Consider the following 24,361-nt stretch of genomic DNA (forward strand, 5'->3'; position numbering starts at 1 on the left):
AGATCGTGCCACTGCACTCCAGCCTGGGTGAGAGGCCAAGACTCCGTCTCAAAAAAAAAAAAAAAAAAAGGCCCCTGCTTTAGACCACACAACCTCCCCTATGGCAGTGCTTTTAAAAAAGGAGAATGGGCCAGGCACGGTGGCTCATGCCTGCAATCCCAGCACTTTGGGAGGCCAAGGTGGGTGGATCACGAGGTCAGGAGATCGAGACCATCCTGGCCAACACAGTGAAACCCCATCTCTACTAAAACTACAAAAAAATTAGCCGGGCATGGTGGCGTGCACTTGTAATCCCAGCTACTTGGGAGGCCAAAGCAGGAGAATCGCCTGAACTGGGGAGGTGGAGGTTGCAGTGAGCCAAGATAGCGCCACTGCACTCCAGTCCGGGTGACAGAGTGAGACTCCATTGCAAAAAAAAAAAAAAAAAAAAAAAAAAGGCAGAGAATAAAGTTTCCATCCATTCCTACTGATCCCCAGCCCTGGGAGTCCCACTGAGTGGCTACAACTGGTAGACAGAATGCACCTCTCTCCTTACCCTCCCCAAGAGGCCAGCTTTCAGCTGTGCCCTCTTCAAAAACAGATTTATTTTCCTTCTACGAGTTTCTAGACTTCAAAAGCCAGCTGAAATGCAGCCTCTTGCATGTTATTTTCTCATGCTATTTTTAAAGTTACACTCTTTTTAGATTTGGGAGGAGAGACCACTGGCACCCTGCCCTGAGTACGGAGCCTCACCGTCCCGGGCCTCGTGAAGTCCACACTGTGTGCCAGGCTCTGTCGCATCTGGTTACTGAACAGGCGGACACAGACACTCTGCAGGTACTCAGGGGTGATCTGCAAGGAGGACACAAAGACAACTGATGATGGCATGAAACTCACCGAGGGGCACCCGAGCCATGCTGGCAATTATTAGAGTGGCCTCACAACAGCTTTCTGTAAGGCACGATGATGAGGAATATAAGCTAGAAAAATAATCATTTGCTTTAGCATCAGAGCTCTTGGGAGGAGTAAAAGCACTGGTCCTAATAGAACAATGTGCTAACACACAACAGGCGTGCTCATGAGACAACAAACTGCAAATTATGTAACTCTACTCCAGGTATCTCCACTGCAGAATAAACAGATCTCAAACCCTTTTGGTAAATTCATGGAATAAAGTCACTGGGTGACTATAACGTGGGGGAAAGAGAGCCAGGCTTCAAATCCGAAGGTCAGGGCTCAAGTACTGGACTCGAGAAGACCAATAGCTCTGCCTCTGCTTTCCACACCTTTATGGAAACAGCTGCCGTGAGGGGGTAAATAAGGTCACAGATATGCCTAACACATGACAGGTGGCTCCGCCAGTGCTTGATGACTGAATGATGGAGACGCTTTTAATCAACTATCCAGTGCTTGACAACGTGAGGCTGAGCTGCTGTGGCCATCAACGCTGCTGGCTTCGCACTCTCCTTCAGCATCTCTTGTGCCGCTCTCACGAGCTACGAGAATTCAGGATTGACATACATCAAAGATGTTAGAATTTTTTTCACCTCTTATATTTTCTTTTTAGAAAAGAAAGAGAGAGCTGGTGCCTCTCTCACCAGCTACAAGAGTTCAGGATTGACACACCACATCGAAAGTCTTGGAATTGTTTTCATCTCATATATTTTCTTTTAAGAAAAAAATGTATGCTCATTTCAATGTACAAGTACCACAGCCCCTCCTGAATCCTACCATTCCCCAAAAAACCAATCCCTGCGGGAAACAACTATTAAAAAGTGTACACCCTTCCAAAACTTTTTCTAGGAATGACGGTTGGAAAAGAACCTCCTCTTCTGCAGCTTCTCGATTCCATCTGGGGGAATTTCCATGTGGCAGCAGAAGCAGCTGCTCTCCCACCCCTGCTCATCCACTTGCAGAGGAGAAAGGCCATCCCCCCAGGCTGTGTGGGAAGCAGGGCTACTCCACCCCTGGGGTGTTGGAAAGGGCTGGGCTCTTTTCTCTCCTCCTGGGCCTCCTGCCTATCTGCTAGAAACTTCTGGTCTGCTTCAGCCACATAAAAGGCTCCGTCCATCCTGTGGCAGGTGTCTGTCATCCCTTTTTACATAGCTACATGTGAAGTGACTTGGAGAAAAAGGGACCCCATCCCAGGGCTAGACCTGCTACATTATCCTGAGTCCATTCCCTCTGAATTCCTTTAGTAAATTTCTATAGTATTAAAATTTAAACATTCCTTTTTCAGGCCTGGCGTAGTGGCTCATGCCTGTAATTCCAGCATTTTGGGAGGCTGGGGTAGGTGGATCACTTGAGCTCAGGAGTTTGAGACCTGCATGGTTAACACAGTGAAATACTATCTCTAATAAAAATGAAATAAAAATTAGCCAGGCATGGTGGCACACACCTGTAGTCCCAGCTACTCACAAGGCTGAGGTGAGGGGATGGCTTGAGCCTGGCAGATTGAGGCTGCAGTGAGCTGTGATCACGCCACTGCACTCCAGCCTGGGCAACAGAGTAAGACCCTGTCTCAAGCAAACAAACAAAAAACATACCTTTTCATCCTATAATTTTAACCTTTCTTTCTATACTTACTTCTTCCCTATAACTAGAAACATGTTCGCATATATTTCATATTAGAAACATATCTGCCCCATCTTCTACATCTTTTTTTTTTTTTTTTTTTATTTTCCCTTTTTTTTTTTTTTTTTTTTTTTTTTTTTTTTTTTGAGCTGGCGTTTTGCTCTTGTTGCCCAGGGTAGAGTGCAGTGGCGTGATCTCAACTCATCACAACCTCCGCCTCCCGAGTTCAAGTGATTCTCCTGCCTCAGCCTCCCGAGTAGCTGGGATTACAGGCAAGTGCCACTACGCCCAGCTAATTTTGTATTTTTAGTAGAGATGGGGTTTCTCTATATTGGTCAGGCTGGTCTTGAACTCCCGACCTCAGGTGATCCACCTGCCTTGGCCTCCCAAAGCGCTAGGATTATAGCCGTGAGCCACTGCGCCCGACCTACCCTAGATCTTCTTCTTCTTTTTCATCCTAGATCCTCGTCTATCAACCTCCTCTCAACAGCTTCTCTTTACAGCCAAGGTCCTTGAAAGAACTGCCTGTGGTTTGCCATCTCAACCCACCTTCACCTTTCAACACAATGTGACCAACTTTCTACCTGTGTTCCTCCATGGAAACTCGTGTGCCAAAGCTCACAACCAATGAACTTCTAAGTGTCAAAACCACTGGATGCTTTTCAGTCCTCTTCTTCTGGAGATTTCTGTGGCTTTTGAGATTTTGCATCAAACCCTCAGTCCTGAAACTGTTTGCTCCTTTAACTTCTGAAACTGCTAGCAGAACCATTTCTCTAACAAGCCAATCTCATCATGTCACTTTCTTGCTTAAAACATGAGAATGAGGAAAGAAAACGAATGGCTGAAAAAAATATATGTATACATATATATGGCTATAGCAAATAACAATATATGAAAATATACTCAGCCTCATACATAATTAAAGAAATCTAAATTGGCCAGGCGTGGTGGCTCATGCCTGTAATCTCAGCACTTTGGGAGGCTGAGGAGGACAGATCATAAGGTCAGTTCAAGACCAGCCTGATCAACATGGTGAAACCCTGTCTCTACTAAAAATACAAAAATTAGCTGGGCGTGGTGGTATGCGCCTGTAGTCCCAGCTACTTGGGAGGCTGAGGCAGGAGGATCGCTCGAACCCAGGAGGTGGAGGTTGTAGTGAGCCGAGATCGTGCCACTGCACTCCAGCCTGGGTGAGAGACCAAGACTCTGTCTCAAAAACAAAAAATAAATCTAAATTAAAATATGCAGAATGCCAAGTTTTACTTATCAAACTGACAAAGATTTCAAAGTTTACTCCAATTTAGTGCTGCCATGTGTGGAGACAGCTCCTCTCAGACACTATTGTGGAGTAGGCATTGTAGGCATTTTAGGACAAATAATTTGGCAACCTCTATCAAAACACTCATGCCCATATGTATCTTTGCCCTATCAGTTCCCATTTTAGAATTTTATCACGATGTACAGTATACACAAGGATGTTCACTGCAACATTTTTTGTTATAGCAAACAAAAAAACAAAAAATTTAAATGTTCATCACCAGAGCTCTGATAACAATTCACCTTTATAACGGAATCGTGTACAAGAATTAAAAATAATGAGGTGGGGCTGGGCAAGGTGGCTGACACCTGTAACCAAGCACTTTGGAGGCCAAGGTGGGTGGATCACCTGAGGTTGGGAGTTGAAGACCAGCCTGACCAACATGGCGAAACCCCATCTTAAAAAAATAATAATAATAATGAGGTGGATCTGGTCATGTGGAAACATTTCCAAGTTATATCAAAAGAGAAATAGCAAGTTTCAAAAGAGTAATGAATCATATGATCCAACTAAGTGTAGATATGCTGTACGCATGTGTGTACACATGCACACACACACATGCATATGCTGAGAAATGTTCTAAAATAATACACAAGACAATGTCAGTATTTTTTTTTTTTTTTCCTAAGATGGGGTTTCACCATGATGGCCAGGCTGGTCTCAACTCCTGACCTCAGGTGATCTACCCACCTCGGCCTCCCAAAGTGCTAGGATTATAGGCGTGAGCCACCGTGCCCGGCCCAATGTCAGTCTTGAATATCAATAAATAAGTGCATCCACAGCATTGTGGTGAAGGAACTTTTGCTCCTTTATACTATACACTTCTCTGAATTGTTTCAATTTTTTACCATGAGCACGTAGTTCTTTTACATTAAAAAGGCTAGTAAAGAGTCCAGCTTCCCTCCTCTAACTCATCTTTTTTTAAATTAAATTATTTATTTATTTTGAGATACAGTTTCACTCTGTCACCCAGGCTGCAGTGTGGTAGTGTGATCTTGGCTCACTGCAACCTCTGCCAGCCGAGTTCAAAAGATTCTCCTGCCTCAGCCTCCTGAGTAGCTGGGATCACAGGCATGCGCCACCAATCCCAGTGAATTTTTGTATTTTTAGTAGAGATGGGGTTTCGCCATGTTGGACAGGCTGGTCTCGAACTCCTGACCTCAGATGATCTGCCCGCCTTGACCTCTCAAAGTGCTAGAATTACAGATGTGAGACACCATGGCCAGCTTAATTTTACTTTTAATTTCTTTTTTTTTTTAGAGACAGAGGTCTCACCATGTTGCCTAGAATAGTCTCAAACTTCTGGCCTCAGGTGATCCTCCCACCTCAGCCTTTCAAAGTGCTGGGATTATAGGCGTGAGCCACTGTGCCTGGCCTGAATTATTTTTTATTAATGTAGTATGAACCTACAGTTACTTTAATTTTTAAAAAATCTGTATGTCCACAAATAGATTTTATTGTACTTTATAAAAAGTCCGGAACAAGACAAAGATGCCCATGATGACATTATTCAACAATATCCCATAGGCCATAGCCAATGTAAGATTAACTGTAAAAGCAAAACAAATATTATTGGATAACATGACTGTCAATCTAGAATACAGAAGAATCAATCAAAAAACCCAAGATTAATAGGATTCAGAAAGGCAGCTGAATACAAAACTAATATCAGAAAATCAGTGGCTTTCCTATACGACAGGGCATGTCCTCCTCATTTTTTTGCCACCACATATTTTTCTGTTGCCAGACAATTTATCCTTTGCCAACATTAGAGGCTGGGCACAATAGCTCACACCTGTAATCCCAGCATTTTGGGAGGCCAAGACAGGAGGATCACTTGAGCCCAGGTGTTCAAAATCAGCCTAGGCAACAAAGCAAGACCCTGACTCAATTTTTTGAAAAATATTTTTTTAAAAAAGGGCCAGGCGCAGCAGCTCATACCTGTAATCCCAGCACTTTGAGAGGTCGAGGCAGGTGGATCACCTGAGGTCAGGAGTTTGAGACCAGCCTGACCAACATGATGAAACCCGGTCTCTACTAAAAATACAAAATTAGCCAGGCATCATGGCTGATGTAATCCCGGCTACTCGGGAGGCTAAGGCAGGTGAATTGCTTGAACCGGGGAGGTGGAGGTTGCGGTGAGCCGAGATTGCGCCAATGCACTCCAGCCTGAGCAACAAGAGCGAAATCCAAAAAAAAAAAAAGAAGAAGAAGGTAGAGAAGTAAAGATATGGAGTTAGTGTGTTAAGAAAAATGGATAAAACACTGCAAGAGGCTTGTTAAAAACAACACAAAATGTCAGCTTCATCTCCTCCGTGCATATTAGCTTTTGGAAATAGAGCAGCAGGCACCACTGGCTTGGAATGGAGAGAGGCAGGTTCCATCTGCCATATCAACACAGTCCTTGCCCATGAGACCTCTTCATTGCCAAACAGACATACACACACAGGGATCTTCCTTACCATCTTGCCGCTGACTGTGGCCTCTAGAGAATCCACCAGCTCTGCTGTGACTCCAATGAGATTGTGGTAGTCCACCTGGATCTTATTGTACCGTTTGAGGTATGTCATTGACCTACGTTCAGCTTCAACCAGCTGCTGGTGGAGCTGATGCAACGTTTCTAGGAAGACAGTTAAACAAACAACATCAATAAAAACCCACAATATGAAAAATAATTGTCTTCTTCTCAAAGAACTACCATACTTACTGTCCGAATATTTTGTTGTAACAATAAAGTTGACACTATTTGTTTCACACTTACTTCTATTTTATGCCACATTTATTTACGTAGTGCTTTGTAACCATTGACTTAAAATTTCCTTTTCAGGAAGTTCAACTCAATCCTCACTGGGTTTCCCAAGAAAATCTATTCCTTTGACTGAACCTCATTTAATTTCTTTTAGTTCTTCTATGTCTAAGAAAATAAACATAGAAGGGCCGTGGTGGCTCATATCTGTAATCCCAACACTGGGAGGCCAAGGAGGGCAGATTACTTGAAGCCAGGAGTTGGAGAACAGCCTGGGCAACATGGTAAAACCCCGTTTCTACTAAAAAAATACAAAAATTTGCCAGGCATGGTGGTGCTCGCCTGTAATCCCAGCTGCTCAAGAGGCTGAGGCACAAGAATCACCTGAACCTGGGAGGCAGTGGTTACAGTGAGCCGAGATTGCGCCACTGGACTCCAGCCTGGGCAACTGGGCAACAGAGTAAGACTCTGTCCCCCAGCCCAAAAAAAAAAAAGAAAGAAAGAAAGGAAAAAGAAAATAAACACTTTATTCTAAATAAACTGAGCTCATAAAATGCCTGAATCAAACCTGTATTTTTTTCTGTTTTTCTACTATGTAGTTGTCTGGGAGACAATTCATATCTGCAGGACAGTTCTTTATTTTAAATAAAACTTTAGGCTGCTTGAAAAACATGCTCAATGCTAGGAAAAACAAGAATCCAGAAGGAGAAAAGATTCCATCATTCTGCCAGTTTGGTAAAGCATAAGACCACTCCCACCAGGCGTTAGAGCAAGCAGCTTGGAAGGCTCTAGGATTCTGTATTTGGAATCTCCCAGAGGGCAGCCCTGAAGACACTGAGGCCACGCCTTCCTAGTGGCAGCAGGAACAGGTGAATCCTCATTGGTGTTGGCACTTGTTTGCCTGTACCACCTTCCCTTTCTTGAAGGTCACATTTTGGACAAAAGGAGGTAACGCTACCCCCAAACTCAGAGTAACTCACTCTTGTCCTGATCCAACTATTGTATCATATTTGAAGTGTTCAAAATGAACAGGTTTCAAGGATATGAAGAGATATTTTAAAATTATGAAGACCTGGGCTCAAATCCCTACTCTACTTTTTTGTTGGGTAACCACAGACAAAATATTTAACTCTGTGATTCTCATTTCTTAACCTATAAAATGGGGGCAGTTATAATTACCTTGATGGGTTATTGTGAAGATTAAATTTAAAAAACACATTCAAAGTGTCTACCACAATGGCTGGCTCAGAGAAGGTGATCAATAGTGGTGGCTATCACTACTATTTTATTTCATGGAGAGGGGTGAAAGGCTTTGTAAATACATTTCTTTTTTTTTTTTTTTTTTTGAGACGGAGTTTCGTTCGTTACCCAGGCTGGAGTGCAATGGCGCGATCTCGGCTCACCGCAACCTCCGCCTCCTGGGTTCAGGCAATTCTCCTGCCCCAGCCTCCTGAGTCGCTGGGATTACAGGCACGCGCCACCATGCCCAGCTAATTTTTTGTAGTTTTAGTAGAGACGGGGTTTCACCATGTTGGCCAGGATGGTCTCCATCTCTTGACCTCGTGATCCACCCGCCTCGGCCTCCCACAGTGCTGGGATTACAGGCTTGAGCCACCGCGCCCGGCCTGTAAATACATTTCTATACAAGTAGGTAACTTTTGAAAGAGGCAGGAAAGTTCCATCCTAAAGCAGTGGCATGCAAGCTCAGAAATATATCAGAATCATCCACAAATATTCAACAAACTCCCCAAAGGCTCTGACGCACACCACAGGTTTGAGAAAGCCTAAGTTATCCATTCTTCCTAATTTTTGTCCTAAAAACCTACATTCAAATTGTATTTTAAACTTTCATGTTTCATTATTGTTTATGTATAGAACTAAAATATTTTTACTATTAAAACTCAAAATATCAATGATATTGAACTATTTATTATTATTCAACATCCACAAATCTCAGTATTGAAAGATAACTTTAAAAAGTCACCTGGCATAGGCCGGGAGCAGTGGCTCATACCTGTAATCCCGGCACTTTGGGAGGCCAAGGTGGGTGGATCACCTGAGATCAGGAGTTTGACTCCACCTGGCCAACATGGTGAAACCCCATCTCTACTAAAAATACAAAATTAGTTGGATGTGGTGGTGCATGCTTGTAATCCCAGCTACTTGGGAGGCTGAGGCAGGAGAATCTCTTGAACCTGGGAGGCAGAGGTTGCAGTGAGCCGAGATCGCACCATTGCACTCCAGCCTGGGCAATGAGTGTAAATCTCTGTCTCGAAAAAGAAAAAAAAAAATCACCTGACATGAATTTACATCCAGTACTTGAATACCCTGAGAATGTCACTGAAAATCATTTATCAAGACTCTCCTTAAACATTATTAGGGAAAAGGGGTCACTACCTTCTGACTCTTAGGATGTGTTAAATTTGTACTATGATTAAAGTTTTTCAGCTGAGCATGGTGGCTCACACCTGTAATCCCAACACTTGGGGAGGCTGAGGCAGGCAGATCACCTGAGGTCAGGAGTTTGACACCAGCCTGGCCAACATGGGGAAACCCCATCTCTATTAAACAGACAAAAATTAGCAGTGCATGGTGGTACACTTCTGTAATCCCAGCTACTTGGGAGGCTGAGGTAGGGGAATTGGTTTAACCGAGGAGGAGGAGGTTGCAGTGAGCCAAAATCACGCCACTGCACTCCAGGCTGGGCAACAAAGCCAGACTTCATCTCAAATCAAACAAAAAAATTTTTTAGGTGGGGTGTGGTGGCTCACACCTATAATCCCAGCACTTCGGGAGGCCAATGTAGGTGAATCGCTTGAAGCCAGGAGTTCAAGACCAGCTTGGCCAACATGGTGAAACCCCATCTCATACAAATTTAGCTGGACATAGTGGCATGCACCTGTAATCCCAGCTACTCGGGTGGCTGAGGCACTAGAATCGCTTGAACCCAGGAGCCAGAGGTTGCACTGAGCCAAGATCACACCTCTGTTCTCCAGCCTGAGCAATAGAGCCGTCTGAAAAAAGTAAATAAATACAAATAGTTTTTCATATATATATATATAGTTCAAAATTAGATAAGCTAAAACTTTCAATGTTGAAAATTCCATAGAATACTATTCATAATCCCATGTTGTGGTTAAGTATTGAAGAATATCTATGCAAGCTTTCTCAACACAGACCAAGTGACACATGATGAATCAAGTACCAAAACCCATTAGCTAGGCCCAATGACCTCCCAAATCACCAATGTGAATGTCCCCAAAGCAGTCCCTCTGTAAAGGAGACTGCCCAAAGGAACCCATCCCCCAAGAAGCTCATTCTGCAATTAACTAAACATAAGATTATCTGTGGAATTTTTGCCTTGGGAACCCAGAATCAGAATTTATTTTTTTTTTAATTTTTATTTATTTATTTATTTTTTTCAGAATCAGAATTTATGACAATTTCAAAGTGTGGCACATCTCAGGGATAAAAGGCTGCTACAGCCTATTGGAATGAGAGAAGGAGGCAATAGGACTGAAATGTTTGCAACCATTTTCAAATACAGTCAGGACACCATATCCATGGGTACTGCATCTACGGATTCAACAACCTCAAATTGAAAACATTTGGGGAGAAAAGCACCTGAGCTGAACAGATACAGACTTTTTTTCATGTCATTTTCACATCATAAACAAAACAGTATGACAACAATATACCCAGCATTTATACTGCATTAGGTATATGTACTACAGAGATGATTTTAATGTATATGGGAGGATGTGTGTAGGTTATATGCAAATAGTGGCTGGGCGCGGTGGCTCACACCTGTAATCCCAACACTTTGGGAGGCCGAGGCGGGTGGATCACTTGAGGTCAGGAGTTCGAAGCCAGCCTGGCCAACATGGTTAAACCCCATCTCTACTAAAAATACAAAAATTAGCCGGGTGTGGTGCTGGATGCCTGTAATGCCAGCTACTCAGGAGGCTGAGGCAGGAGAATTGCATGCACCCAGGAGGTGGAGGTTGCGGTGAGCTGAGATTGTGCCATTGCACTCCAGCCTGGGCAACAGGGTAAGAATCTGTCTCAAAAAAAAATAAATGGCCGGGCATGGTGGCTCACGCCTTTGGGAGGCTGAGGTGGGTGGATCACGAAGTCAAGGGATCGAGAACATCCTGGTCAACATGGTGAAACCTCGTCTCTACTAAAAATACAAAAAATTAGCTGGGCATGGTGGTGCGTGCCTATAGTCCCGGCTACTCAGGAGGCTGAGGCAGGAGAATTGCCTGAACCCAGGAGGCGGAGGTTGCAGTGAGCCAAGCTCGAGCCATTGCACTCCAGCTTGGGTAACAAGAGCAAAACTCCGTCTCAAAAATAAATAAATAAATAAATAAATAAATAAATAAATAAATAAAAATGGTTATATGCAAACAGCATGCCATTTTATATAAAGGACTTGAGCATCTGTGGATTTTGATTATCTGTGGGGGTCCTGGAAGCAATCCCTGTAGATACTGAGGGACGACTGTACGCTCTTTAGGAGAATAGCCTGCTACCCGGAGATATCACCCTGCAGATATCTTAACTAGCTACAAACAAGAACTGTCCATGACTAGAAGCTATTTGGGTGACAGCTCAAACACATCAACTTTATTTCAGATTATTAAACAGTACTTTCTATTTTCCCTGTCAAAAGTTTTATGAGACAAGAACAACTAAGCCAAGATGCCTTGCTATGCAAGACCTCAACTTCTTTTTTTTTTTTTGAGATGGAGTCTGGCTTTGTCACCCAAACTAGTGCAGTGGTGTGATCACAGCTCACTGCAACTCCTGGGCTCAAAGAATCCTTCCCTCTCAGCCTCCTGAATAGCTGAGAGTAGTTCAGGGCTGCATCACCACACTCGGTTATTTTATTTTATTTTATTTTTAGTTTTTGTAGCAATAGGGTCTCACATTGTTGGCCAGGCTGGTCGCAAACTCCTGGCCTCAAGCTGTTCTCCCACCTCAGCCTCCCACAGTGCCGGGATTACAGGCATGAACCACCATGCCTAGTGGCAAGACCTCAACATTTTTTTTTTTTTTTTTGAGATGGAGTTTCACTCGTTACCCAGGCTGGAGTGCAATGGCACGATCTCGGCTCACCGCAACCTCCGCCCCCTGGGTTCAGGCAATTCTCCTGCCTCAACCTCCTGAGTAGCTGGACTACAAGCACGTGCCACCATGCCCAGCTAATGTTTTGTATTTTCAGTAGAGACGGGGTTTCACCATGTTGACCAGGATGGTCTCGATCTCTTGACCTTGTGATCCACCTGCCTCGGTCTCCCAAAGTGCTGCGATTACAGGCTTGAGCCACTGTGCCCGGCAAGACCTCAAATTTTAATGGAGATGTCTTATTAGAACCTTCATATTACTTGAATAAACCGTCTTAGTCACGCCAGCGAAATTTATTGAGACTCTTCATATCCAAAACTACTGACATAAAAGTGATATAACTCTCTCCCCTGCCACTCAAGCTTTCTTTTTCAACCTTTCTGCTTCACTTAGGGTGCCGCATTTTTTTAAAGGGTAAATGGGACTTTAATTGGCTGCCTCAAGACAAAATGATCAACTTTTAAATATAGAATTGTTTTCCTCACCCACTATAAAAACCTAAAATTAACCACTCTATCTTTATAATGATATACTCTTTCCTCTTTGTATTCAGATAAAAATTGCCTCTTTGCTATTTCACTAATCAACAGATATTGGATGAAGAAAGTTAAAACATAACTTATGAATATGACATTATTTTTTTAAATGCTGTTTAGGGCTCTAAACTCCAGAAAAATGATCAATTGCTCATTTTCTAAAAGGGTTGAATCAATTCACACTAGAGGCTGGGCACAGTGGCTCACTCCTATAATCCCAGCACTTTGGGAGCCCAAGGCAGTCAGGTCACGAGGTCAAGAGATCGAGACCATCCTGGCCAACACAGTGAAGCCCGGTCTCTACTAAAAGTACAAAAATTAGCTGGGTGTGGTGGTGGACGCCTGTAGTCACAGCTACCCGGGAGGCTGAGGCAGGAGAATAGCTTGAACCCAGGAGGCAGAGGTTACAGTGAGCAGAATCGTGCCACTACACTCCAGCCTGGACAACAAGAGCGAGGCTCTATCTCAAAAAAAAAAAAAAAAAAAAAAAAAATTCATGCTAGAAAAGCCAAAGATACTATTTCTATATCCTTTTTAAGTAACTAGGTGAAAACAATAATCCAATGTTACTATATTGTCAGTCTAACTTTTTATTCTACGCAATATTTCAAATGTAATTCCTTTTGAGGGAAGTTTCTGCTGCAAGCACCTTTCTTGCCTTCTTTAAAAGCTTATGGCAATTTCCCTTTATCTATGAAAAATTCCTATCAAGACACACAGAACAACATCACTCAGCCGCTTCATTTAAAACAACGCGTGAGTCTAGAATTAAATTAAACTGGGGCATGTCTGTGCCTTTGGTTAATGCAGCCTTAGCTGCAGGATGAGGGGACAAGGGGACCAGGGGGTGACAAATGACTGTCATGCCTAGGCCCAAAATGCTAATCTCCAGTCTCCATAGCAACACCGCATTATAGCATTCACTCCACCACAGATGCACTTTACTTCTCAGACTCAAATCCACAGCCATTCTGCTTGGCTTTCAGAAAACTCATTAAAATCGATCCTAAAGAAGCCTTGAAAACTGGTCTCCTTACTGAAATTCCAACAATAAAAACCTGTAGAGAAACACAGCTCTTCTATTTGCATTCCCCTTCCCATGTTTATTTGACCTGCAAAACTGAGCCACTTATCAGATTGACAATAACGCTCTCAGAAGAAAGCTATGCTAAAAAAATGCAGTTTACGCTAGTGGGACATGAACTGCAGAAACTCAGGAACCAGAGAGAAGTTTCTCACCACTTCCCCCCACCACTGCCTGGGAGTCCAAAGGCCAGTTCAGAACAGGGACTTTGCCGATTCAACTAACAACTAAGGCAGTTCTCTGGGGCCCAGAGGTGCAGGTGTGATGGTGGTTTTAAAATGCCTGCAGTCTTTGACACACCCTCCTTCCCATCAAGAAGAGAAATGTAGGCCAGGTGGGGTGGCTCACACCTATAATCCCAGCACTTTAAGAGATCGAGGGGGGCAGATCATCTGAGGTCGGGAGATCAAGACCAGACTGACCAACATGGAGAAACCCCATCTCTACTAAAAATACAAAATTAGCCACGCGTGGTGGCACATGCCTGTAATCCCAGCTACTCGGGACGCTAAGCCCAGGACAATCGCTTGAACCCAGGAGGCAGAGGTTGCAGTGAGCGGAGATTGTGCCACTGCACTCCAGCCTGGGAAATGAGCGAAACTTCGTCTCAAAAAAAAAAAAAAAAAAAAAAAGAGAAATGTTATCTCCTTTCTCTGAAGGTGAGATGACCTTAGGAATTCACTTGCAAGAAACAGAATGCAGCAGAAATGACTGACTTCAGAAGCTGGGTTAGAAAAAGTGACACAGCTTCCCACCTGGCTCTCTCTGGGGACATTCACCCTGGGAACCCAGTCAACATGCCTGGAGGAAGCCCAGACCACGAGGAAAGGCCACACAAGTGTTCTCGTCAAGGGCCTCTGCTGAGATCCCAGGTGACAGCCAGCACCCACCACCACTCTACATGTTGAGTGCCTTGGAGCTGGCCCCACCCCACTTCACCTGACTGCACCGTGAGACCTGCTGTGGGGGAACAGCTTAACTGAACCCACAGCTCTCAGACCATGTAGGGTCGTCGTCACCACGTTAAGTGAATGTCATTGTTCTGTGCCACCAAGTCAGGATGGTCTATCAGGCAGCAATGGAACAGTGGACTGAGGCGCATTTCCAGGAGCTGCAGGGCAAGATCCAAAGGCCCCGCTGAAGATGCTGGCTGTGCTAAGGTGAGCAAACTGGCTTAGGACGCATCCTGGCCAAGGCCCGGGCCTCGATGAACACAGACAGCAGGCCTGCAGAGCTGACGACGTGACCTGGGACTCTTCTTCCACAAACTGTGCTGGGGGCAGGGCAACCTTGGGGAGCTCCAAGACTCAGGGCATTCCTGCAACCCTTGGAACAGTCTAGGTTGATCCTGTGGGGCCACATCTGTAGCCCTGCTCCTCCATGAAGGGTCAGCAGGGCCTGTCCCCTCTGAGTGACAGAAGGGTCAGCATGGCTGGCAGAACCAGTCGCACTCTTAGAACGGCGGAGATTGGGATACTCAAGGCTACCAAGAGGAAAAACAAGCCACCAAAGACTCCTCAAAGGCTGATGCTACCAAAGCCATCTTGAGTGACAAAACCAAACCCAAGCTCTCCCTGAGGTTGACAAACCCCACTGTTCATTTGCCAACTCCCTGGTGAGCAAAGAGCTAAATAATTTACCGATTAATGCTTCCTTTTTTAAAAAGGGTTTCACTCCCCCCCGCCCCCAAAAAAACCACACAGGAAAAAGCAAGGGCAGGAAGTTCTGAAATCCTCTGACATGACTCTGCTTTGAAGGGGCATGGAACAAGATCTCCTGTAGTCACACTCCACCTGCTGGGAACTGAGGGTTATGCTAGCAATACTCACCAAAGGGAAGCAGCTTTCAAAATATAGTATCAAAAGTAAACTTGAGGCACAGTTCTCCAGCTGTGGCCACCAACTTCATATTAATTATAGTTTTCTCACCTTACTCAAAAGTGAATAGTTCTGGTAAAAATTATTGACCATGGAAAAATAACAGTTTATGCTACAAACTTAAGACTAGAATTCGGCCGGGCGCGGTGGTTCACGTCTACAATCCCAGCACTTTGGGAGGCCGAGGCGGGCGGGAGCTCGAGACCAGCCTGACCAACATAGTAAAACCCTGTCTCTACTAAAAATACAAAAACTAGCCGGGTGTGATGGTGTGCACCTGTAGTCGCAGCTACTCGGAAGGCTGAGGCAAGAGAATTGCCCGAACCTGGGAGGCAGAAGTTGCAGTGAGCCGAGATCGCGCCACTGCACTCTGGCCTGAGTGTTAGAGCAAGACTCCATCACAAAAATGAAACAAACAAACAAACAAACAAACTAGAATTCCTACTTTGGAATGGAAAATGCTTGATAAGAATGGGTACAGCATATTTCTTTGAAGACCCCAGTTGACTAGTTCAAGGTAAAAGTTAAATATATTAAAACAATTAAAATGATTCTTTCCTCACCCATGCCGCCATGTGTCTTCCAGGGTTCGTGTGCTGCTGCAGTTCCTTCCCTTTGGGATATTACTTGGATTCCCTTCATTACTCTGAGGCTTAGCTATCCGATATACAAGGCAAAACTAACAATGCTAGCCCTCCTGAAAAGGGCCTCAAGGAACTGCAGATCGATATGACTGCAAAGCCCTTCAGAAATATTTGGACTCGTAAAGCCAAAATCATGAATTCTCTCCATCTTTGCACCTATCTTACTACTTAAAACTTGTATTAGCAAAGTTGTTCTTAGACAAATTTAAATCTAGATGATTTACCTTTGTTACTTTGTCCACTCTCCTTCTGGGATGACAAAGAAGTTCAGGAAAACAGGCATTCCGGGAACAGGACTTGGGGTTATCAGACACCCTGCAGCTAATGTGATAAAGCACCTCAGCATGGTGAAACAGAGGGTTCTCGGAACCGCGAAGGCCAGCTCCAGCTGTTGCTATAAATAGCTAAGCAACTTCTCCATATTTGCCTCACTCCCAAGTAAGTCCTGTTCTCCCCATCTCAATTAGCACTGTCTGAATTCAAGTCTTGCACTATTTCAACAGCCTCCTAACTGGCCCTTCCAAAGGCCTTCCCAAGACATTCTACTAAAAATGCAAATCTGGTTTTATACATACTTCAACTCTAACTTCAATTCAAAGCTTTATCCTAAGGAAATTGATATTGCAATGAAAGCCTATCACAGCACAGTGGCTAAGACCACGAACTCTGGCGCCAGACTGCCTGGGTTCAAATCTCAGTTCCCACATGTCTGGCTGCATGACTGAAGGCAGTTACTTAACATGTTTCTTTTCCCTTGTCTTAAACTTTTCCTTAATTTTTTTGTAATAAGTTTTTTTTTTTATTTTTAGAGGAAGAAAGAGAGAAAGAAAGAAAAAGAATAAAAAAAAAAGAATAAAGGAAAGGAAGAAAGAGGAAGAGGGAGAGAGAACAGGGGTGTTGCTTTATTGCCTGGGCTAGAATGCAGTCTAAAAATGGGTATGCCTGTAATCGTGTTTAATAATAGAGACATAAAAAAAAAAAAATGAGGGAAGAAAATAATTAACAAGCAGCCAACCAATATTTCATTTAAACCTGTAAATATGTGTGATGTAGTACTGATAAGAGTGTATATTTTGTGTATTTAAAGTGGAGAGTTCTATGAATGTTAATTAAATCTACTTGTTCCGGATCAGAGTTCAAGTCCTGAATATCGATGTTAACTTTCTGTCTCATTGATCTGTAAGTCTCCCACTATTATTGTGTGGGAGTCCAAGTCTCTTTGTAAGTCTTATATAACTGGGTATTTCTGTATTGGGTGCATATATATTTAGGATCTTTAGCTCTTCTTGTTACATTGATCCTTTTATCTTTATGTAATATCCTTCTTTGCTTCTTTTGGTCTTTGTTGCTTTGAAGTCTATTTTATCAGCAAAAATTGCAACTCCTGCTTTCTATTTATTTATTTTTGCTCTCCATTTGGTTGGTAAATTTTTCTCCATCCTTTTGTTTTGAGTCTTTGTGTATCCTTGCATGTAAGATGGATCTGGATGTAGCATACCAATGGGTCTTGGCTTTTTTTGCCTGTCTGTGTCTTTGGATTGGGGGATTTAGTCGATTTAAATTTAGAATTAATAACAATATATATGAGTTTGATGCTGTCATTTAATGTTGGCTGGCTGTTTTGCCCATTAATTGATGCGATTTCTTAATTATGTTGATGTTCTTTATTTTTTGGCATTTTTTAGAAAGGCTGATACTGGTTGTTCCTTTCTATTTGTAGTGGTTCTTTCAGAAGCTCTTGTAAAGCAGGCCTGGTGGTGATGAAATCTCTGAGTGCTTGCTTGTTCACAAAAGATTTGATTTTTCCTTCGCTTATGAAGCTTAGTTTGGCTGGATGTAAAATTCTGGGTTGAAAGTTCTTTTCTTTAAGGATGTTAAATATTGGCCCCCACTCTCTTCTGTCTTGTAGGGTTTCTGCTGAGAGATCTGCTGTGAGTCTGACAGGCTTCCCTTTATGGGTAACCTGACCTTTCTCTCTGGCTGCCCTCAGTATTTTCTCTTTCATTTCAACCCTGGTGAATCTGACGATTATGTGCCTTGAGGTTGGTCTTCTTGAGGAATATCTTTGTGGTGTTCTCTGTATTACCTGGAGTTGACTATTGTCCTGCCTTGCTAGGTTGGGAAAGTTTTCCTGAATAATATCCTGAAGCGTATTTTCCAGCTTGGATTGATTCTCTTTGTCACATTCAGGTACACCTATCAATCGTAGATTAGGTCTTTTCACATAGTCCCATATTTCTTGGAGACTTTGCTCGTTCTTTTTTATCCTTTTTTCCCTAATCTTGTCTTTTTATTTCATAAAGTTGGTCTTCCACCTCTAATATCTTTTCTTCTGCTTGATCAATTCGGCTGTTAAAACTTGTGCATAGTTCGCGAAGTTCTCGTGTTGTATTTTTCAGCTCCATTAATTCACTTATATTCCTCTCTAAATTGTGTGTTATTTTTAACATTTCGTCAAACCTTTTTTCAAAGTTCTTAGTTTCATTGCATTGGGTTAAACAAGTTCTTTTAATTGCCAGAAGTTTCTTATCATCCACTTTTTAAAGTCTGCTTCTGCTAATGGAACACAGTCTTTCTCCATCAGGCCTTGTTCTGTTGCTGATGAGGAACTGTGATCCCCTGTAGGGGGAGAGGCGTTCTGAGTCTGGGTATTCTCAGCCTTTTTAGGCTGTTTTCTTCCCTTCTTTATAGATTTATCCATCTGTGGTCTTTATAATCACCGTCTCTATAGTTGGGCTTCTGAATGGACGTCCAACCCATTGATTCCCGGCGCTAGAATCTGAGCAACCCACTGTGCCGGCCAAAACAGCGGCTTTAAGATTGATGGTGCCTTTCTGACTCTGCACCAAGAACCATCGCTCCAAGGCAGCAGCAAAACCGCCTCACCGGCCTCAAGAGTCGCGCTGGCGACACGTGGGGCTCCTCCGCTGGGAATCTCCTGGTGCATGAGCAACAAAAATTGATCTGAAAGTGTGGCGTCCTCTCATTCTCTGCTCTTTCAGTGGGAGCTACAATCCCGAGCTGCTAGTGATCAGCCATCTTGGATCTCTCTCCTTGTAATAGGTTTATTCACATACTGTATAATTCACCTATTTAAAGTGTGCCTTTCAGGCTGGGCATGGTGGTTCACACCTATAATCCCTGCACTTTGGGAGGCTGAGGCAGTTGGATCACCTGAGGTCAGGAGTTTGAGACCAGCCTGGCCAACATGGCAAAACTCTGTCTCTGCTAAAAATGCAAAAAAATTAGCTAGGTGAGGTAGCAGGTGCCTGTAATCTCATTTACTCAAGAGGCTGAGACAGGAGAATCACTTGAACCTGGGAGGTGGAGGTTGCAGTGAGCCGAGGTGACACCATTGCACTCCAGCCTGGGTGACAACAGCAAAACTCCATCGAGAGAGAGAAAGAGAGAGAGAGAGCGCGAGAGAGAGAGAGAGAGAGAGAACATTTCAATGGTTTTCGGTATTTTCAGAGGTGTGCGACCATCACTACAATCAATTTTAGAACATTTTCATCATCCTCCAAAAGAAACCCTGTACTCAGTGGCAGTGAGTACATTTTCCCTGCTCTCCCCAGCCTCTGGCAGCCACTAATCTACTTTTCTATCTCTCCAGATTTGCCTTTTGGACATTTTATGAATAGAGTCATATAATACCTGGTCCCAGTCACTGGCTTCTTTCATTTAGCATAATGCTTTCAAGGATCATCCATGTTACAGCATGAATCAGTGCTTCATTCCTTTTTATGGCTGGATGATATTCCATCATTTGGACAACTCCACAGTTTGTTTATCCATTCAAAAGATGATAGACATTTCGGCTGTTTGCCTTTTTTTGGCTATTATGGATAATGTTACTATGAACATTTGTGTACAGGTTGTTGTGTGGACATATGTGTGTTTTCATTTCTCTTGGGTATACAGCAAGGACTGCAATTCCTGGGTCATGTGGTCGCTCTATGTTTAAGCCTCTGAGGGAACTTCACCTGCTTTTGAAGACTATTTAATGACATGTGAAGATGGTCTCTTCCTTTGATAAAAATACTTAGAAATGTACATACACAGGCCGGGCGCGGTGGCTCAAGCCTGTAATCCCAGCACTTTGGGAGGCCGAGGCGGGTGGATCACGAGGTCAAGAGATCGAGACCATCCTGGTCAACATGGTGAAACCCTGTCTCTACTAAAACTACAAAAAATGAGCTGGGCATGGTGGTGCATGCCTGTAATCCCAGCTACTCAAGAGGCTGAGGCAGGAGAATTGCCTGAACCCAGGAGGCGGAGGTTGTGGTGAGCCGAGATCGCGCCATTGCACTCCAGCCTGGGTAACAAGAGCGAAACTCCGTCTCAAAAAAAAAAGAAATATACATACACATATATGTACCTATGTATATTACAAATATTATATACTTTTGGGTGTATGTCTGTATACAAATACATTTCTGTACTTCCCAAATTTTCTATAAGAAACACAGTTGATTTTATAATCAGGAAGCAAAAAGTGATTTTTTTGCAAATACAACTGTTATTCTCCTGCTTAAAATGCTTCAAAGGCTCCTCATTCCTTACAGGACTTGGCATGAACCTTTATGACCTAGGCCCTTCCTCGTCTCTGCCTTTGTCTATGTCAATAACCTGCTCCAGCAGTATTAAATTATTTAGCTTCCCAGGTACTGTCTCAGTGCCTTTGCACAGGATGTCTCCTCTACCTGTAATTCCCACCCCTCCTCCGTTTGCCTCACAGACTCCCATTTTATTGTTCAAAGCTTCAATTTAGCTAACAGAATTATCTCTTGGCCTTTTCTTTATATCCCTAAAGCCTAGAACAATATTTGGCTCATAGTAGAAGCTTAATGTATTAAAATAAACTGCAAATATTTTCATGTAACAAGGAAAATATTAGAATGTTATTTATAGTTATCTGCTGTATTTTAGCATATGCGTCAAAGCATGTTGAACAGGAGGAAAGGTGACGGTACTTAAAAACTCTAATGCCAATAGCCAATTGTTATCAAGCACTTACTATATACTGGACTGTTACATGTATTAACTCGATCTTCATACTCTTCCTATGAAATAGGTACTATTATTATTAATTTTTTTATTCTTATTTTTTTGAGAGAGGGTCTCACTATGTTGCCCAGGCTGGTGTTCAACGGCACCATCACAGCTCACTGCAGCCTCAACTTCCCGGGATCAGGTGATTTGCCCACCTCAGTCTCCCCCAAATAGCTGGGAATACAGTCACATGGATGCTACCATGCTCGGCTAACTTTCTGTACTTTTTGCAGAGATAGGGTTTCACCATGTTGCCCACACTGGGCTCAAATTGCTGGGCTCAAGCGATCCTCCCGCCTAAGCCTCCCAAAGTGCTGAGATTACAGGCGTGAGCCACGGGGCCCAGTCAGGTACTGTTTTGAATATACTATTATTAATGTAACTAACAAAATTTACCATGTAAATCATTTTGTTTAGATTCTTAACATATTGGCACCCATAACTTTTAAGCTGAGCTACTCTGGGCACACCATGGCGTAGCCCTATTCCACAAAGAGTAGTATTAAAAAAAAATTAAGCTGAGAAATACTTTTTTTTTTTTTTTTTTTTTGAGACGGAGTTTCGCTCTTGTTACCCAGGCTGGAGTGCAGTGGTGTGATCTCAGCTCACCGCAACCTCCGCCTCCTGGGTTCAAGCAATTCTCCTGCCTCAGCCTCCTGAGTAGCTGGGATTACAGGCACGCACCACCATGCCCAGCTAATTTTTTGTATTTTTAGTAGAGACAGGGTTTCACCATGTTGACCAGGATGGTCTCGATCTCTTGACCTCGTGATCCACCCGCCTCGGCCCCCCAAAGTGCTGGGATTACAGGCTTGAGCCACCGCGCCCGGCGAGAAATACTTTTTTAAATCATGTTCAAATAATTATAAGCCAAGCTAGGAAAGTTCTAATTTCATTGAAAATCACTGCATATGGAACCCAAGGAAGAAAAAGGACTGGATATGCAAACATTGTGGTATGTAGGTAAAGAGAAGAATTTAAACAAAAGCCTTAAGGATATAAAAGCAGAGAGGAGAGCTGTAGATCAGTCTGTCTGGCTGAGGCCAACTGAGGAATCTGAATCCAGGCAACAGGGAAAGCTTAGGGAGCTCAAGTAGAAACATGGCATGGAATCCTAGCGACAGAAAACTTCAGTTAGGCCAAGAAAGTCAAATGCTTTGGAGTTAGAAAGGAAGCAGAAGGTATTATGTGGCAAAGTAGCCTAAATTTTTCATGAAATTAAACAAAACAATCACCAATTTTATAATTCAAAACATTATGTTCTTGTTATGAAATAACTTTGGATACATTTTTATTCCAAATAAAAGGAGATATGTGTCTTTAAAGACTAATGACCTTTGGGAAATTAGTCTCCCATGGGTTGGGTGACCTAATATTCTGCTCTTCCTGAAACAGGCTCTATTTACACCTGTCACCCTGGAACTCTGTCCAGTTAGTGCCCCTTTTTACTCTTGAAAGTGTCCCAGTTTGAACTGGACTGTGGTGATGCTGTACAAATCTGTACATTTGCCAAAAGGCATTAAATTGTACACTTACCATGGGTAGATTTTACAGTATGTAAATTACACTTCAATAAAGTTATTTAAAAAGAAGTCCCAATTTGAATGACAAGTTAGTTGGTCACCCAATCCATATGCCATGGCCTGAAGGCCTTGAAAGTGGTTAAGTGACCTTCTAGAAATGGACAATTATCCCAAGGAGTTCTTTTATAAGAAGACAAACTTTCTCTTCTACCAAGACAGCTTCTTGCCACATGATATCAAAATAAGACCTAACAGGAAAGACAATCTCAGAGATCCAATGACATAGAAGTTGATCTCTACATGACCTGCCTCTAATGATTCATTCACCTTGTAAATATGAAAGTCACACTATTAATTAACCCTATTTCATGAGGCTACCTAAGCCAGTGTGCTACTCTAAATAAAATCTGCTCTAAAACGATAGGGGGTCTCTATTTGCTCCAAAAGGATACATATATTGTTAAGAGCTTTGGCGTGTTGCTGGCTTTAAATATTAAAGCTAGAAACTTCTCCAACTTCACCTTTAACTCTGGAGTCCAGGAATCCTAAAGAAAAAGGCAAAGGAACAAAAATGCAAACATTAGATTACTAAGTACCAATGGTGTCATCAAGTTGAAGTCATTAGGCTACAAAACCCTGCACAGTGATTGAAACCAAAAGCAAAGTGTCTTGTCAGTGATGTGAGGCTGTGAAAAACAGGGTTTAGGACATCTGACCATTCATTTACAGAAGATTCAAGTGCTCACAGCAGGAAGAAAAAATAGAGTTCTTTCATAAACAGAGAATAAATAACCCTGAACATGATTTGAATATTTCATGTGATTTAAACACAATTGTGACAAGGAACATTATTAGGTTGAATCCAAAAATAGTTCAGCACAGTCTAGGTATGCACAGCACTGGGAGGCCTAACATAAACAATTCTAACCAAGTTACTGAGTTTCCCCAAGAAAGGGACTCATTTCCACAAACCTCGTCTAGATAAGAAGAAAGGACAGAGCTATTTTTTTGCCACAAATACCCCATCATGTGAAGAATTATGATATATTCTTACCTTGATTTGTCCTTTAAAAATAAATTCTTTATCTCAAATAATGCTCATTAAGAAAAAATTAACGACTTAAACAAAATAAGAAAAAATACAAGTAACAATCTTTGTCTCAGGACAATTTTCCTTGCAGTCTTTATACAGAAATATCTTCTATCCAAACCAAGAAGTTCCACAAAAAAGTAACTAAACCACTAAAAATTCATATCCACTGTTCTCTCAGCTGCTGCCCCGTGGCCCACAGACCTTTCCATCCTTCCCCACCGTCTCTGCCTCTCCAGCTCTGTGTCCTCCCCTACATCTCCCACCCCACCCAATCATTCTAGCCAGTATGTCATCTGACTTCTGGAAAAAATGCTGCCAGTTGAGCAGAAAGTTCTTTTTTTTTTTTTTTGAGATGGAGTCTTGCATTGTCACCCAGGCTGGAGTGCAGTGGCGCGATCTTGCCTCACTGCAACCTCTGCCTCCCAGGTTGAAGTAATTCTCCTGCCTCAGCCTCTTGAGTAGCTGGGATTACAGGTGAGTGCCACCACGCCTGGCTAGTTTTTACATTTTCTGGTAGAGATGGGGTTTCACCATGTTGGCGAGGCTGGTCAAGAACTCCTGATCTCAAGTGATCCACCTGCCTTGGCCTTCCAAAGTGCTGGGATTACAGGCATGAGCCACTGTGCCCAACCAGAGAGTTCTTACATTTAAAAAAAAAATTGTAGGCCGGGCGCGGTGGCTCAAGCCTATAATCCCAGCACTTTGGGAGGCCGAGGCGGGTGGATCACGAGGTCAAGAGATCGAGACCATCCTGGTCAACATGGTGAAACCCCGTCTCTACTAAAAATACAAAACATTAGCTGGG

General features: G+C 43.0%; 1 protein-coding gene across 1 annotated transcript in view; it reads right to left on the reverse strand.

The window, feature by feature from the left end:
- The window catches only part of LOC108304746 (lisH domain-containing protein ARMC9), a 103,526-nt gene that overhangs the window by 53,473 nt on the left and 25,692 nt on the right, over positions 1 to 24,361 (reverse strand). Inside the window, exons 6-9 of the mRNA XM_017529043.2 lie at positions 22,916 to 23,008; positions 16,113 to 16,137; positions 6,334 to 6,491; positions 733 to 831 (exon numbers count right to left, since the gene is read on the reverse strand). Of these exons, the coding sequence (XP_017384532.2) occupies positions 733 to 831; positions 6,334 to 6,491; positions 16,113 to 16,137; positions 22,916 to 23,008 (375 nt within the window). The remainder of the gene's footprint in view (positions 1 to 732; positions 832 to 6,333; positions 6,492 to 16,112; positions 16,138 to 22,915; positions 23,009 to 24,361) is intronic.

Source organism: Cebus imitator, unplaced genomic scaffold, assembly GCF_001604975.1.
Source record: "Cebus imitator isolate Cc_AM_T3 unplaced genomic scaffold, Cebus_imitator-1.0 Scaffold57, whole genome shotgun sequence".
Classification (NCBI taxonomy): Eukaryota; Metazoa; Chordata; class Mammalia; order Primates; family Cebidae; genus Cebus; species Cebus imitator.